This window comes from Haplochromis burtoni, unplaced genomic scaffold, assembly GCF_018398535.1.
Source record: "Haplochromis burtoni strain Fernald_Lab_line unplaced genomic scaffold, NCSU_Asbu1 Contig_16, whole genome shotgun sequence".
Classification (NCBI taxonomy): Eukaryota; Metazoa; Chordata; class Actinopteri; order Cichliformes; family Cichlidae; genus Haplochromis; species Haplochromis burtoni.
Genome location: NW_024582377.1, coordinates 3,141,543 through 3,155,075, shown reverse-complemented (window position 1 = coordinate 3,155,075; position 13,533 = coordinate 3,141,543). Strand labels below are relative to the sequence as shown.

General features: G+C 41.0%; 1 protein-coding gene across 1 annotated transcript in view; it reads left to right on the top strand.

Moving 5' to 3' along the window:
- The window catches only part of LOC102312465 (ryanodine receptor 3), a 128,671-nt gene that overhangs the window by 16,192 nt on the left and 98,946 nt on the right, over window positions 1-13,533 (top strand). The window contains exons 2-3 of the mRNA XM_042218258.1: window positions 4,986-5,105; window positions 8,735-8,839. Of these exons, the coding sequence (XP_042074192.1) occupies window positions 4,986-5,105; window positions 8,735-8,839 (225 nt within the window). The remainder of the gene's footprint in view (window positions 1-4,985; window positions 5,106-8,734; window positions 8,840-13,533) is intronic.

Here is a 13,533-nt window from a genome sequence, read left to right as displayed (position 1 = left end):
ATTATCCTGAGTATAAGACGGGTGTGATTGGCTCAAAAGAGGGAGGGAAAAAAAGCCGCTGTCAGAGTCTGCTCATTGATATGCTATAGCATTACTCACACGATTTCTCCGGAACAAGGTAGATCTTTGTGCTATTGTTGTAGCGCACGCACAGATATACACAGTGGAGATGACAAACGCATGTGTTTGCACAGCACGAAGGAATACGAAGGAGGCAGCGTGAGCGAGGGAGTATTAGGATTGAGTCAAATTCAATCCCAAGGTGCCCTTGAAGGCTCAGCTCGCTCTCCTCATATTTGTTTTAAAACAGTTTAATAATTTATGTTTTCTTTAACACAGTCAATAAGTAGCTGAAGTCCTGCCTTCTTGCTGGGTGCATTGGTTTCAGGGTGGAAAAATATTGGTGTCAAAGTCACTTTGCTTAAATCATTACCTCTTCTGATAAATGATGCCATGATGACTGCTTAGCTCGCTGGGGTGGGGAAATTAATTCTTTTCTTGGTTTTAGTAGTCTGCTTCAAAGGAAAATTTATATCACAATGTTTGGGAAGCTTTGAGAAAGATACGTAGATATCTTTGTGTTTGTCTCGAGGGCTGTATGCCACTATCCTTCAACTTTAAGTACAACATCATCTATTATATATTTAAACCAATTTCATTGTGCCAGTGTTGAATGTCTAACAATATAGCTGTAAAATGAACTCTCATGTCATCCTTTTAAACCTTTCCTGTAGTAATAGAGAGACTTTTGCATATAGACAACCAGGTTCAAATATTTTAAGAGTTTAAGAGTAAAAAGAGTACCTTCCATTCTTACAACCTGACTGGCATCACTTAGTGCTTCTCTTTATGAATCCTGTGTAGAAGTCAGGGGCAAGAGGAGAAGAATAAAAAAACAAGGGGTTTGTGACACAGGGTGAGAGAGAGAAAGAGAGAAGGGGAGAGATGCCCCACATGACTTCAGTGCAGGGGTGAGACAAGGGAAAAGGGCCAGCTGTGGGCTAGACTGAAGCAGAGACGTGAGAGTTGCCTTCTCTGATTAAATGCCTGGATCGATACTATCCTTATGTGGCTCAAATCAGCCCTGCTCTTGGTCCCTTAACAAGGAGACTGATTGCATGTTCTAACCCAGCTCAGAGCCGCTTTGCCATAAGGGCTATTCATTTCAGTCTGTATCTGAGTCGAATACATTTTAATATCGATCTGAGATGGTTAGCATTATGCAAAGTGTTTCCCATAACAATCCCATGTTCATCGTGGCATTGATCATTGACCAACGTAACTTGGATTATAATTCTCCCCAGTATCGAACAACCCCGCCAAGATTTATTAGTTCCTACAGTCAGCGTTAGTTTAAATATATAATCTCCCCACTGTGCAAACAGTACACTGTTTGTGTACTGACAGCATGCAGTGACATAACTATACTCAAGCGGTTTGAACTACCGGCCTTCATCAGCAGCTTCATCAGTTTCCTGTGAACTCAATGAGAAAGTCCCATCTGTTTTGAAAAGCTAGAGTATGACACATGGATGAAAGCTCTATAAAATTTGTGAGGGGGAAAAAAGTGTCAGAAGCTCTTTCTAAAGTAGTTCTCCACAGATGTCAAGCTCAAGTGCAACCGCTTAGTTTATTTGCTGTGGGGTTTTTTATAGATCACATAAGCTGTTGCACAAACTTCTGGATTTCTGTGCTCAAGGTGGTTAAATAGATTTGTTGTGCTGCACCCCTCTAGTATCTTACACACTGAGTGGTCAGCAAGACTAAAAAAAGTCATACATATGTATAAACTAATCAGACATAACATTATGGCCACCTGCAGAGTAAGATCCACATAGATGACAGGATCCAAGGTTTGCCCAAAACATCACATTCCCTCTTCTGGCTTGCCTTCTTCCTACAATGCATCCTGGTGCCAGACGAGCGATGCACCCAGCCAGGCATGCGATTCTTCAGACCAGTCCACCCTATCAATGCTTAATCACTATTCCTTCCTTGAACAACTTATGTTAGATACTGACCACTGCAAACCGGGGACACCCCACCAGAGCTGCAGTTTTGCAGGTGCTCTGACCCAGTCGTCAAGGCATCACAATTTGGTCCCAGTCAAACTCACTCAAATCCATACACTTGCCCATTTTCCCTGCTTCTAACACATCAACTTCAAGGACAAAAGGTTCACTTGCTCCCTAATATCTCTCTCTCACTAACAGGTGCCATGATGAAGAGCTAATCACTTTGCCTGTCAGTACATGTAATGTTATGCCTGACTGGTGTTTTAGTCCATTTCATTAAGCCAGAAATGTCCGAACTTGTCTCTTCCTAGCTCCGTACGATGCTCGTCCAAATAAATAAAAAGTCAATATTGAAGGTTTCATTTTTACTGGTATCGCATCGTAATTAATGCTGCATGCTAGCATTGTGCTAGTAGTGCTAAAGCACGTTTTCACACTTCCAGTTAAATTCCAGTATACTGCTTCCATTGATAATGATAGTGCCATTAATAATGTTGTTAATAATGTTAATTGTCATTCCCAACTGTTAAATTTCATACCCACATTTAACCTTAACCTAATTTAATGCGAAGCTACAAGGCTGTTTGTAAGGGGAGGAAGACATCCGCAAACCACATAAGCTTTGCTGCTGTTGGTAGCCATCAGATGACACATAATAGTGGTAATATCATTAAGGACACCCACACACCCACAAACACAAATGCACGCACACATTGCTTTTTCTTTTTTCACTAAAAGGAAAATATCTACACCGACAGAAGCACACACGAGCAACTCGAACATGAATGTGTAACGCGTGCGTTGTAAAGGGGCCTCGAGGCTTGTCATATTGATTTCCATGCAGTGCTTTCTACGCACACAAACACGGACTTGCACCCGGTGACGTGCAGATGCTAGTCCTCTTTATCTCTCGCTGCTGTGCATTGTGCTGCACTGTAATGGAGTGCTTTACTGTTACTACTACTACTGCTGCTGCACTCTGCTCTCAGCACAATCCCTCTCACATTAAATAATGCAGCTGGCAATTGTGCAGCAGCTTCCAACCCCCCCCATCCCATAGCAGCCAATATCAGCAAATTTCTGCTTGCTCTGCTGTCGTGAAGAGTAACTATGCCCAATTCAGCGTTTACAGGGCCAACACTATAAACACCATAAGCCCATTTACACAGCAGTGGCATTGGATGTTTGTTTTTCGGCTCTTGTGCTCCCAAAAGAATTTATGTTTTTGGTGACGTCTGTCGTCATCAACTGCATTTGCCTTTACTCGCATAACACACAAAAACAATGAGCCAGCTTTTGTAGATGCGATTAATTTAAATCATGAAATGAGTCTTATTTATTATGGCTTTATTTTCATCCTACTATGAATATGTAAAATCTCTTGTTTTCCTCCGAATTTCTCCTGCACAGTCATGCAGCTACATCTTAGTTCCCTGAAGGTTTTCATCTATGCCAGATATTATGACGTCATCATGATGCCTAGCAACCACCAACCAATTAGCTAAAATGACACCTTATAAAAGCATTGTATAATTTTCCTTTCACAATTACAGCAATTTATTCTAATTTTTAACCATAAAACTTTGATTATGGACGATTGATTACAATATGTTGCCTAGCAACCACCTACAGACGATCTAAAATGAGCCATTTGTGGCCTTTCTGCAGCACCTTACAATAGCATTGTAGTCTTTTAATTTTATCTAATTTATATCCACAAAACTTTCATTTTGCACACACACACACACACACACACACACACACACACACACACACACACACACTGTTTAAATATACAGTATCTGCACACAGTCTTAAACATATTTACTAATGCAACATCAAAGCGGTGCACTACCTCGCTTTTATAAATGCATTCACTTGTTTCAGCCATTATTTCTGTTTATAGGGTGAAATGCTCCAGCAAATAGCCTTAACCTCATTTGCACCATATAAACAGCGTAAATAGCCTAAAGAAGATTGGGTTGACTCGAAGGGATCAGCCATGGATAATTTGGAAAAAAGGTCTAAGAACGTCCAATTTTATCTTTGAATGCAACATAATTTACTTATCTTTTAACAGAAATTTTAATAATTCACCTGACATTCATTCTAGATGCAAGGACATTTTATTCCATCCATTTTTATATGAGGAAAAGAAAAAATAATGAACATTTTTGTAAATCCCCGCGTTAGGCAGCTGGCAGATTTGAACCCAATGTGATGTTAAAAATTACAGACGCCATAATAACAGAACAATCATTGCTATGGCAGTGCACAAGTTATGCAAAGAAAGAGCACGGCATTAGTTCTGTGACAGTAACCACCGTGTGGCCATTCAAACAACAATAAACCAACGATAAATGGACTGGTCCTTATATAACGTTTGTCTACTCAAGCGCTCATTAATGGCTCATTCACCCATACAAGCAGTTTTTTCTACATCTAAGTGCTTTCCATCTAACATTCACACTCCATTGAGCACAACCTGGGGTTGAGTATCTTACCCAAGGATACTTTGGCACGTACACTGAAGCAGCCAGGGATCGAACCACCAACCTTCTGATTAGTAAATAACCTGCTCTACTGTCTGAACTACAGCTGCAAATCTGAAAAAGTCATTATAGACCTTTGAATATTGGTTAATTGTCAAAAGATGATCATCACTGTAACTTAAGCAAAGCTTCAAAGGTTTAAGGTTAGGCTCGCTTTTGCTTGCACTTCTAATTTGCTTCTCTTATTCTGATGAACAGCTGTATGATCTAAACTGTGGTTGGTGTCGAGGTTCAGGGGAGAAGAAGGAGCACTTCTCAGGCCATGGTGGTTTGAGAGTTTCCTCCGATCAATGCACAAGGATGGGCATGTGTGTGGATGAACTGGGTTTCTCCCAGGATGACACACACATGCACACACACTGACAGCGTCTAAGCTTGCATGCGCAGACACAAACTGAAGTCTGTTTTGTTTTGACAGGATGATGAAGTGGTGCTCCAGTGTGTGGCTTGCATCCAGAAGGAGAATCGCAAGTTCTGCTTGGCTGCCGAGGGGCTCGGCAATCGACTGTGTTACCTGGAGCCCACATCTGAGGCAAAGGTAGGCAACACTGGCTCTACTGTTGCACCGTTTTATTCTCTCAGATTTGAACTGGCAGCACAACAATGCATGTCATCAGTGTGAGATGTTTCTATATCTTTATGTTCACACACTTGTGTGTGTTAAGATGCAAATAAAAAAAAATGGACCAATGTGACATGAAGCAGTTTTCAGAAGCGTTCATCTATAAAAAAACCTCCATGGAAACCAAACATCCACTTAGTCCGTTCGTGTTTGGGTTGAGCAAACCATCAGAGAAGCCAAGCAGACACGCACAGAAAAAAAAGCAGCACAGCAGCTCACATCCACCGCAGCCTCCTTGATGAGCTTTTCTTTCAAGGGATCAGGGACGGCGTCGCATCTCCGCAGGTCCCACCGTCAGATGATAATTCCCTGAAATTACGCCCCTGGACGTGATTGATGGATTGTTTCATAAGCTGCACTGTTGTTAGCTGTAATTGCCCGCTGCTTTACTGTAGCAGAGCAGCCTGTTTGCAGTTTGTTTGAATGAGTGTAAAGTTTTAATGAGTTAAATGCAATTTCTTTTGCTTTGCTGTCAGTGGGGGTACCATCATAATGCCTTTTTGTGTAATTAATCCATATGGCACACATTCTCTTCTTTTTTTCTTTTAAGTGATCCCCCTGTTAAGCGATTATTTATAAAGATTGATCGGCTGGAGGGATCTGTATTCTTTCTCGCCTTTTCATGGCTGCCGATGCTTTGCTGCTAATCTGGCATTGATGTTTCCCTGTAGCTACAGTTGACGGGCCTTAGGCTTCATCTGGATTGATTGTCTCTTAATAATAATCCATTAATATTGACTAATTTCACTCAAGACACTATGTGCATGAGTAGCGTGGGTGACCATGTAAGAAACGCAGAAATACTTTTCAGAGAAAGAGGGAAAAGAGTTGTTTTTTACTTGGCAAAATACTGACATTTACTATCATAGCTCACACAAAGAGTATATCTGTGTTTCATGGGGAAGGTTAGGCCTTTACTCTATTTTGGATGGTAATTATACCTGACAGGTGTGATGGATGTTCTCCGTATCAGGCACTTTGTCTTCATTCCCTGTAGTTTTTTTCTGAAAAGGCATCACCCCACCTTTGGGATCAGCAACATAGCTGTGAAAAAAGCCCAGGATGTCCATTTAGAGGTGGATGACTGAATAGGAAGCTTCGTTTCCTCGGTGAACTAGTCTAGTAATGGGGGACAGAACCAAAATGATGCAACGAGGCTGATTTAAAGCGTGCACGTTGTAAGTGGCAACATCAATCAGCTCGTGAGAAGCCGTTGGTGTGATATACGACCAGCAGCTTTCACTTGTCAGAGATTCAATATTATGGAGTTGTGCCCGCATACCATTATAGCTTTGATGCTTGTCTTTGTTGTTTGGAACCAGCTCATTTTTCTAAATTCCTTTTCATTACCAGCCAAAAGCTTTAGCGCCGCCCCCAATTAAACTAAAGAACAATGGAAGCGGATGAAGCCACATCCTCAGGACAGTCAGCTTTAACCCTGTTTGACCTTTCTGTCTGGAGACAGAAATAAAGACGCGATCGATCCTCGCCCACGATCGCAAAACACTTGCTCTCTCATCACACAATTGGTCAGCCAAGCTGCCTTAAAACTATCTCCTTGACGGGGCTTTATAGTCGCCATCCCCTCCAGGTCACTTTGATTTTTACTTCCCCTGTTTCTCGAGGCTGTCCCTCCCCACCTCCTGTTTTAGTCCAGGCGAGGGCAAAGGTCCATGTGTTGTCACCTAGAGAGGTTTGAGGAGGGCTGGACGGCTTCTCAACAGATAGGAAAGACGTTTCACCAGCCCAGACTTCGTGTCATACCTTTACACTGCACACAGAATCAGAGACTTTTCTTTTAAAGCTTTTAAAGTGAAATGAAAGAATGAAGATATAAGTGTATTTTTTATTTGCATTTTCACATCATTTATTAGTCAGTACTATTGAGATCTATCGATCATGTGAAACTAGCCAAGAGACATTCGTCTTAGCTTGTATTTAAACAGGAAGTCAAAATCTTGTGATTAAAACGCTGTTTTGCGAGTGTTGTGTGCTGAAAGAAGCTCCGACAGACCCAGAACCCATGACTTGGGATTTCACAAGAGATTTTGTTGCAGATCAGTCATTGTAAAGTTGTCTATAAAGTTCATATAAACTACTGTAAAGGCTGATGGAAACTGCAGTTTCTGAGTTAGCTGCCAGTTCACTGTGGGCTCATCACCACAAACCTTTCACACGCAAGAAGTAATCTGCGCCTTTAGTTAAGATAGAGATATAAACTATATCCCTTTACCTTTAATGAGCATGTCATCAAGTATCGAGCTATGCACTTTCTCAATCTGGTTCTTTCAGTGCATTTGTGTGTGTGGTTCTTTTTCCTTCTGGAAAGCAAGTGAGTTTTTAAGACTCTTCGAATTAAACTAAATTCTCACCATCTCTCGACAAGTAGCAAATCAGTGATGTCTAAATTCAGCAAGCGTGTCAGTGGAAGTGTATCCGTAAAAACTATTTTTGAATTCCAACACGCTGGCTCGTGTTTCTATAAAAAGTCACGGCTGTTTTTCCCCCTGACTTGGAGCCTTTCTATTCAACACAGTAGTGGCCATTGTTAAGATTCAATTTGCCTTCTGAGTACTTTAGCATAACACTGGGTTGTGGGAAGTTTTTCAATGAGGTTAGATTTACCTGTGTGAACGAACCACTTTGGGACCAGTTGAGATACTCGGGAAGGAGGCCAGAGTTGGTGTCATTTATCTCGTGTTTATGCCCTGCAATATCTCCATCGGCGCTTTCCGTGTCCTTTCTCTGAATCGTCTGTCTTTTCCAGTACTGCCTTGGTTCAGCGATTTGGCATCTTCCCTATTTTTTTAATGGTGCTCTTTCCAAGACCTGGCTTATCTGAGCGCAGACTGACCCGAAAGCGCTTAATCTGAATTTAAAGTACCTTTTAATGAATATCGCCCACTCAATTAAGACGAACTCGGTTCAAGTGGGGGTAAAAATGCAGCAGTCAGCAGAGATTTTATGAGTGGGCATCTAATCAGAGTATCCCTGTAGATTCAGGGAGCTGTTTTCCTTTTTTTCCGGGCTGTATGAAGATGTTTTGCTTATGGAGCAAATTCCTGAAGCACTAAATCAGAATCAGTTTTGATGGACAGCAGAATAACTGCAGTGGTGATCTTTTCATTATTAGCACTTTGGTGAAGGCTGAGTCACTGTAGATGGGATCTTTTGGAGCACGGTGGAGAACACACTGTACTGAAGAGTACTTAGTTTGATCTTTTTTCTTTGCTGTCATTTACTAAACATGAATTAATAGTTTGATATTTTTAAAAAAATGCATGTGAGAAGAACATATCCACAAATTTGAATTATTGATTTTTTCCCCATAATTGAGCCTTTCTAAAATACTACCTACCAGTAAAGATGATATATCCTGTACAGAACCCGTAATTTTGCATTTTAATTTACTAATAAAATATAAATATAATGTCTATTTTTTCAAAAGAAAAAAAAATGCTAAATGTTCATAAAATGTTGCCTAGAAAAATGAGATATTTCATCTGTGACTGTTTTTAACCAGAGATGCTTTTATTTGGTTACAGTATGTTCCCCCAGACCTTTGCATCTGCACCTTTGTGCTGGAACAGTCCCTGTCAGTGCGAGCCCTGCAGGAGATGCTGGCTAAGAGCGGACAGAACAGCGAAGGGGTGAGTGAAGACAGACACAAAAGCTCTTTGATTCTTCATAAACCATCCCCGAGTCATTTAATGTATGTCTCACTGTGCTCTGATATCCAGAGGAGGCGGCTGTAAAAAAAGTAGTCAGCTAAGTTGAATTTTCTTAACTGTTAGGAGGTTAATGGGCAAAATAGGCCCGTTTCAGTAGCCTGGGCACCCTGGCTACAAAGAGGTCTGGGCACCCATGATGCTGATGTGGATGTATCCATTGAATGTTGGAAAATTACTGCAGGTTTCATGCGTTATGTTTACCTTTGCCCATTTGATTAACACTTAAGAAAACAACGTGATTTCCTTTTGTACAATAGCAATTAAAAGCCTGCATGCAAAATCAGTCGACAGTAGATTTGGATTGTATTTACAGCGTTGTACAAAAGTCTCGAGCTGCTCCTAGTTTCTGTAGATTTTGCTTCCAAGCGAGATTTTTTTGTCATTTTTATTTCTGTTTGCCAAATCCCAGCTGTCAAGTCGCCATTACGAAAAGGGCGGATTGGGGGAAAAGGCTTAAGTTATATTGGATAGAACAGCGATGAATAGCGAATCAGTGATGAATCTATATTTTAAACTTTTGATTCAAATTTTCTTCATTACATACAGAAGAGGAGGTTAGTAGAGGCAAGCAACACAGAGTGTATACGACCAACATGGCGGAGGCTCTGGCATTTCAGCTGGTGGTGTGGTCAAAATTGATAGAATTATGAATGCAGCAAAGGAGTATCAGATTTGATCCACTGTGCAGTACCATGTTGAAAACATCTGATTGGCAATGGCTTCATTCTCCAGCATGACAGCGATCCCAAGCAGACTGCCAAAGCAGGAAAAGGATAACTGGATAGAAAAACAGACAGTGTAACACTCTCAGTCATGGACTGGCTTCCCCAGAGCTGGGACCTCAACATTACTGAGGCAGTGTGGGATCATGTTGACAGAAAACAAAACAAAAGGCAGCCAACATCCAAAAAAGAGCTTTGAATTTCATTCAAGAAGCATGAACAATTCCTGAAGACTACTTAAAGAAATGACAGAGAGAAGAAAAAAGGTGGTCATATTAAAGTATTGACTTTCAAGTTTAAAAATAGAGTTGTACAAATTCTATTTTTGCCATATATATTCTGTATTTCCTTGAATATTTGCACGTTTCAATAAATCAGAGCACCTAGTTCCTGTTTACCTAGCGAAACATAAAGAAATGAAGGGCTGCTAAAGACTTTTGCGCAGTCCTGTACCCACATAGTGAAAGTAAAGAGGATTGTGTAGTAGGGAGAACTGAACACGTTTCAAATTTTGCAGTAATCTGCACTCATTCAACCTTTCCTGTGCTGCAAGTGTGTTTCCTGCTCTTTTACATTTCTATGATATATAATTCTACCATCTTTATCTTCTATTTTCTGTGTATAATCCATCTTTCACGTGATAGACACGCAGCCTGGATCAGTGGGTATGTTCACTGCTCATGCCATTCCCCTCTCATCCCTTTGCACACTGCAGTGCATCATTTGCTCTTCTTTTCTACCCTCATTGATCTCTGGTTTGATTTTTACGACACGTCACCTGTGAAATTTGTCTTTAGAAGTCATAGTTTATTACACACCTAAATAATTTTCTTTGAAACGATGGTACAACTGGTTTCTTTAATCTAGTATTTCCGTCTGATTGAAACCCAATCGGTACAAAGTACCTGACTGGGTTTCATATAGACTTCCCAATAAGGTTTTCCATAAAGAATTACTTGTTATATAACTTGATTTTTGCTGGAGAACTAGAGCGTCTCCAATGTTGGATTAGCGTCAGATTAACATTTGTCTTGTCTTCGGGGGATTCAGATGAATGCTCAGTGCAGCATCATTTGTTTTGTGCTACCCTCCGCATAGAATAAGCTCTCATTTGTCACAGCATCTTCTTCTAATCATAGCAGCTGTATGCTGTGAGAGACGCTATAGCATGATGCAAACAGCTGATCTGATACGAACATTTCTGGAAGGAGACTGAAAGCGATCACGATTGATTTATTCTCATAAGCTCTCTGCATGATTTGGTCTGTTCATCCTTTAATACCATGTGGTTAAGGATGTGAGAATTTCCATAAATCTTTACTTGTTAAGGCACATATTTAATGGCTTTACTTCAGAGATAAATGGAGATGTCAGGAGTGGATCTTGTCTGTGCAGCAGAATGACACGAGTCAAGACCATTGGTTCCACTGCTGCTGTGGGCGGTGTTAGCAGGAAATTGTGAGCCGCGGCGGAGAAAAAGGGAGCTCCAAAATATTAAACGCTAGATCAAAGCTCAAATGAACATGGTTGACCATCCTTCTTGCATCGGCACCTTTAAAAGGCTTAAAATAACACTGGAGTTAGCTTGCCTCTCTCTCTTCTCCTTTTGGGAAAGGAATTATTCACCGATTTACATTTCAGTCTGGCATCAAAACATCGTCTCCTTATCGCTAATTTGTTTGGCCTTCTGTTCGTCCCTCATCTCTGTAGAAGGCAAACTTGTTTCCACATAGCCAATCAAATTCGTTTTGTCAGCCACACTGACTCACTATCAGCCAGATGACAGTTTGAGCCATAGATTTTAAACAACCAAATTTAGCTGCTCAAGTCTCATTTGTATCTAGCTGGCAAACATAAACACACATCTTGTCCTGGGCTCTGTACTGTGAATCAAGTTCAACATACTCTGAATATTTTTCTGTTATCTGGCTTCACTTGCACCGACACTGGCAGTCAGGCTAAGCAGACACAGGAAGGTGGTAATCAAGTCAATAAGTCAACCCAGGGTCTCCCAGTCGAGCTGTGAGTGCGTTCGCATGAATGGGGTTGCATTGGCAGCATCCTGCCAATCACACACATGGAGAGATCTACTGGCAGAGCAGGCAGCAAGCAACACAGCTACTGCAGACAAAGCAGCAGTGTGTGTGTGTGTGTGTGTGTGTGTGTGTGTGTGTGTGTGTGTGTGTGTGTGTGTGTGTGTGTGAGAGAGAGAGAGAGAGAGAGATTGTTGAGTGAAGTGCTTTGGAAACATTTGGTATAAGGTCAACTACAACACACCGTGCTGCCCACGGTGATATGCTGCTGATATGATGTTACATTACGATGCATTAAATAAGCATCTAAAACAAATGTTCAAAACTGATAAAACAGGAATGACAGGAAATGACAGGAAATGACACTTAGGTCAGTTAAGATGCAGATTTTGGTTCCTACTTTACAATTAGTTAAAAAAGGAATAAATAAATGTTGCCTGCTCGAGCCTGAGCAGACTGTCAGTCAGACTGAGACTCTAAAGATGCCTCCAGCTGGCTGAGAGTAGAGAAGTATTTTGACCTCTTTTCCTCCTTTAATCAATAAAAAAACCCTATAAACACTAAATTCAAAGATCAAATTGACCTTATTTTTGAGATGAATTCTCGTGTACATACACCTATTGGATTTACTTATCGCAAACATTTATATTGTAACCCGTCTCACTTTACGTACCCGTGTAGCAAATACTCCAGAGACTTTTTAGACTTCTTGGATTGGCAATTTGAACCGTGTCCCTCGAGTGCGTTCTCTCCTCTCACGTTTATCTGTTTTCGATATTGTCTACCTATTCATCATTCTTGCCTGCGCTGAAATGTCACTGGAGGAAGCGCCATTAAAGGGGAAATGGAGGTTGAATGGGTTGAATATGTCTCGGCTGAGGCTCTGAAATCAATATGTCTTTGAACAGATGGGCTCATCAATAGACAGTGGCTGGAGCAAATGGTTGTTGAGTTCAGGCAGTTCAAGCGGTTTTAGCCGGAAGGCACAGAGACACAAAGGGCACAACAAGGTACCTGCAAAGACAACACACAGCAACTAGTGTAAATGCCAGGCCGCATTTAGCTCAGTATCCACTAATAATTACTAAGTGCAAATTTGTCTTTACTAATATAAAGTATCCCAGCCCATATTGGAGGGTTGCTGGTCAGAATGGGCGAGTGGTAAGACTGGTCAGTGGGGAATACCTGCTGCAGGCTCACACACCTGTAAAAATGTCACCCTCTGAAATGAATGCAGTGGGGAAATAATTATTTGATCCCCAGCTGAATTTGTAAGTTTGCTCGCTTCCAAAGAAATCTATAATTTCTCTCAATTTTTCTAGTAGTTTCATTTAAATGTTGAGAAACAGTATATCAACCAGAATTCCAGAAAAGAAACCACATTTAATAAACTTGTGGGGACAGGTTAAGTGGATAATCCAAATTGTCACTAGGAGTGAATGTGAGTGTGAATGGTTGTCTGTCCCTGTGTGTTGGCCCTGCGACAGACTGGCGACCTGTCCAGGGTGGACCCCGCCTCTCGCCCTATGACAGCTGGGATAGGCTCCAGCGCCCCCGCGACCCTGAAAAGGAGAAGCGGAAGTGAATGAATGGAATGAATGAATTTAATAAAGTTATGAATTAAAGAATGATTTGCATGTCATTCAGTGGAATAAGTAATTTGTCTTAATGCTTCAGCTTCCTCCACAGATTTTCTGTAGGAGTTCCAGACTCAGGGCGATTGATAGTTATTTTATATTTCTTCTATTTCTGAATAACCAAACCAACAGCTGTCCAAGTTTGGTGTGAAGTAGAGCTGGGCGATATAAGATTTTTTCATATCACGATATGTTTTTTTCATTTCAGGCGATAACGATAT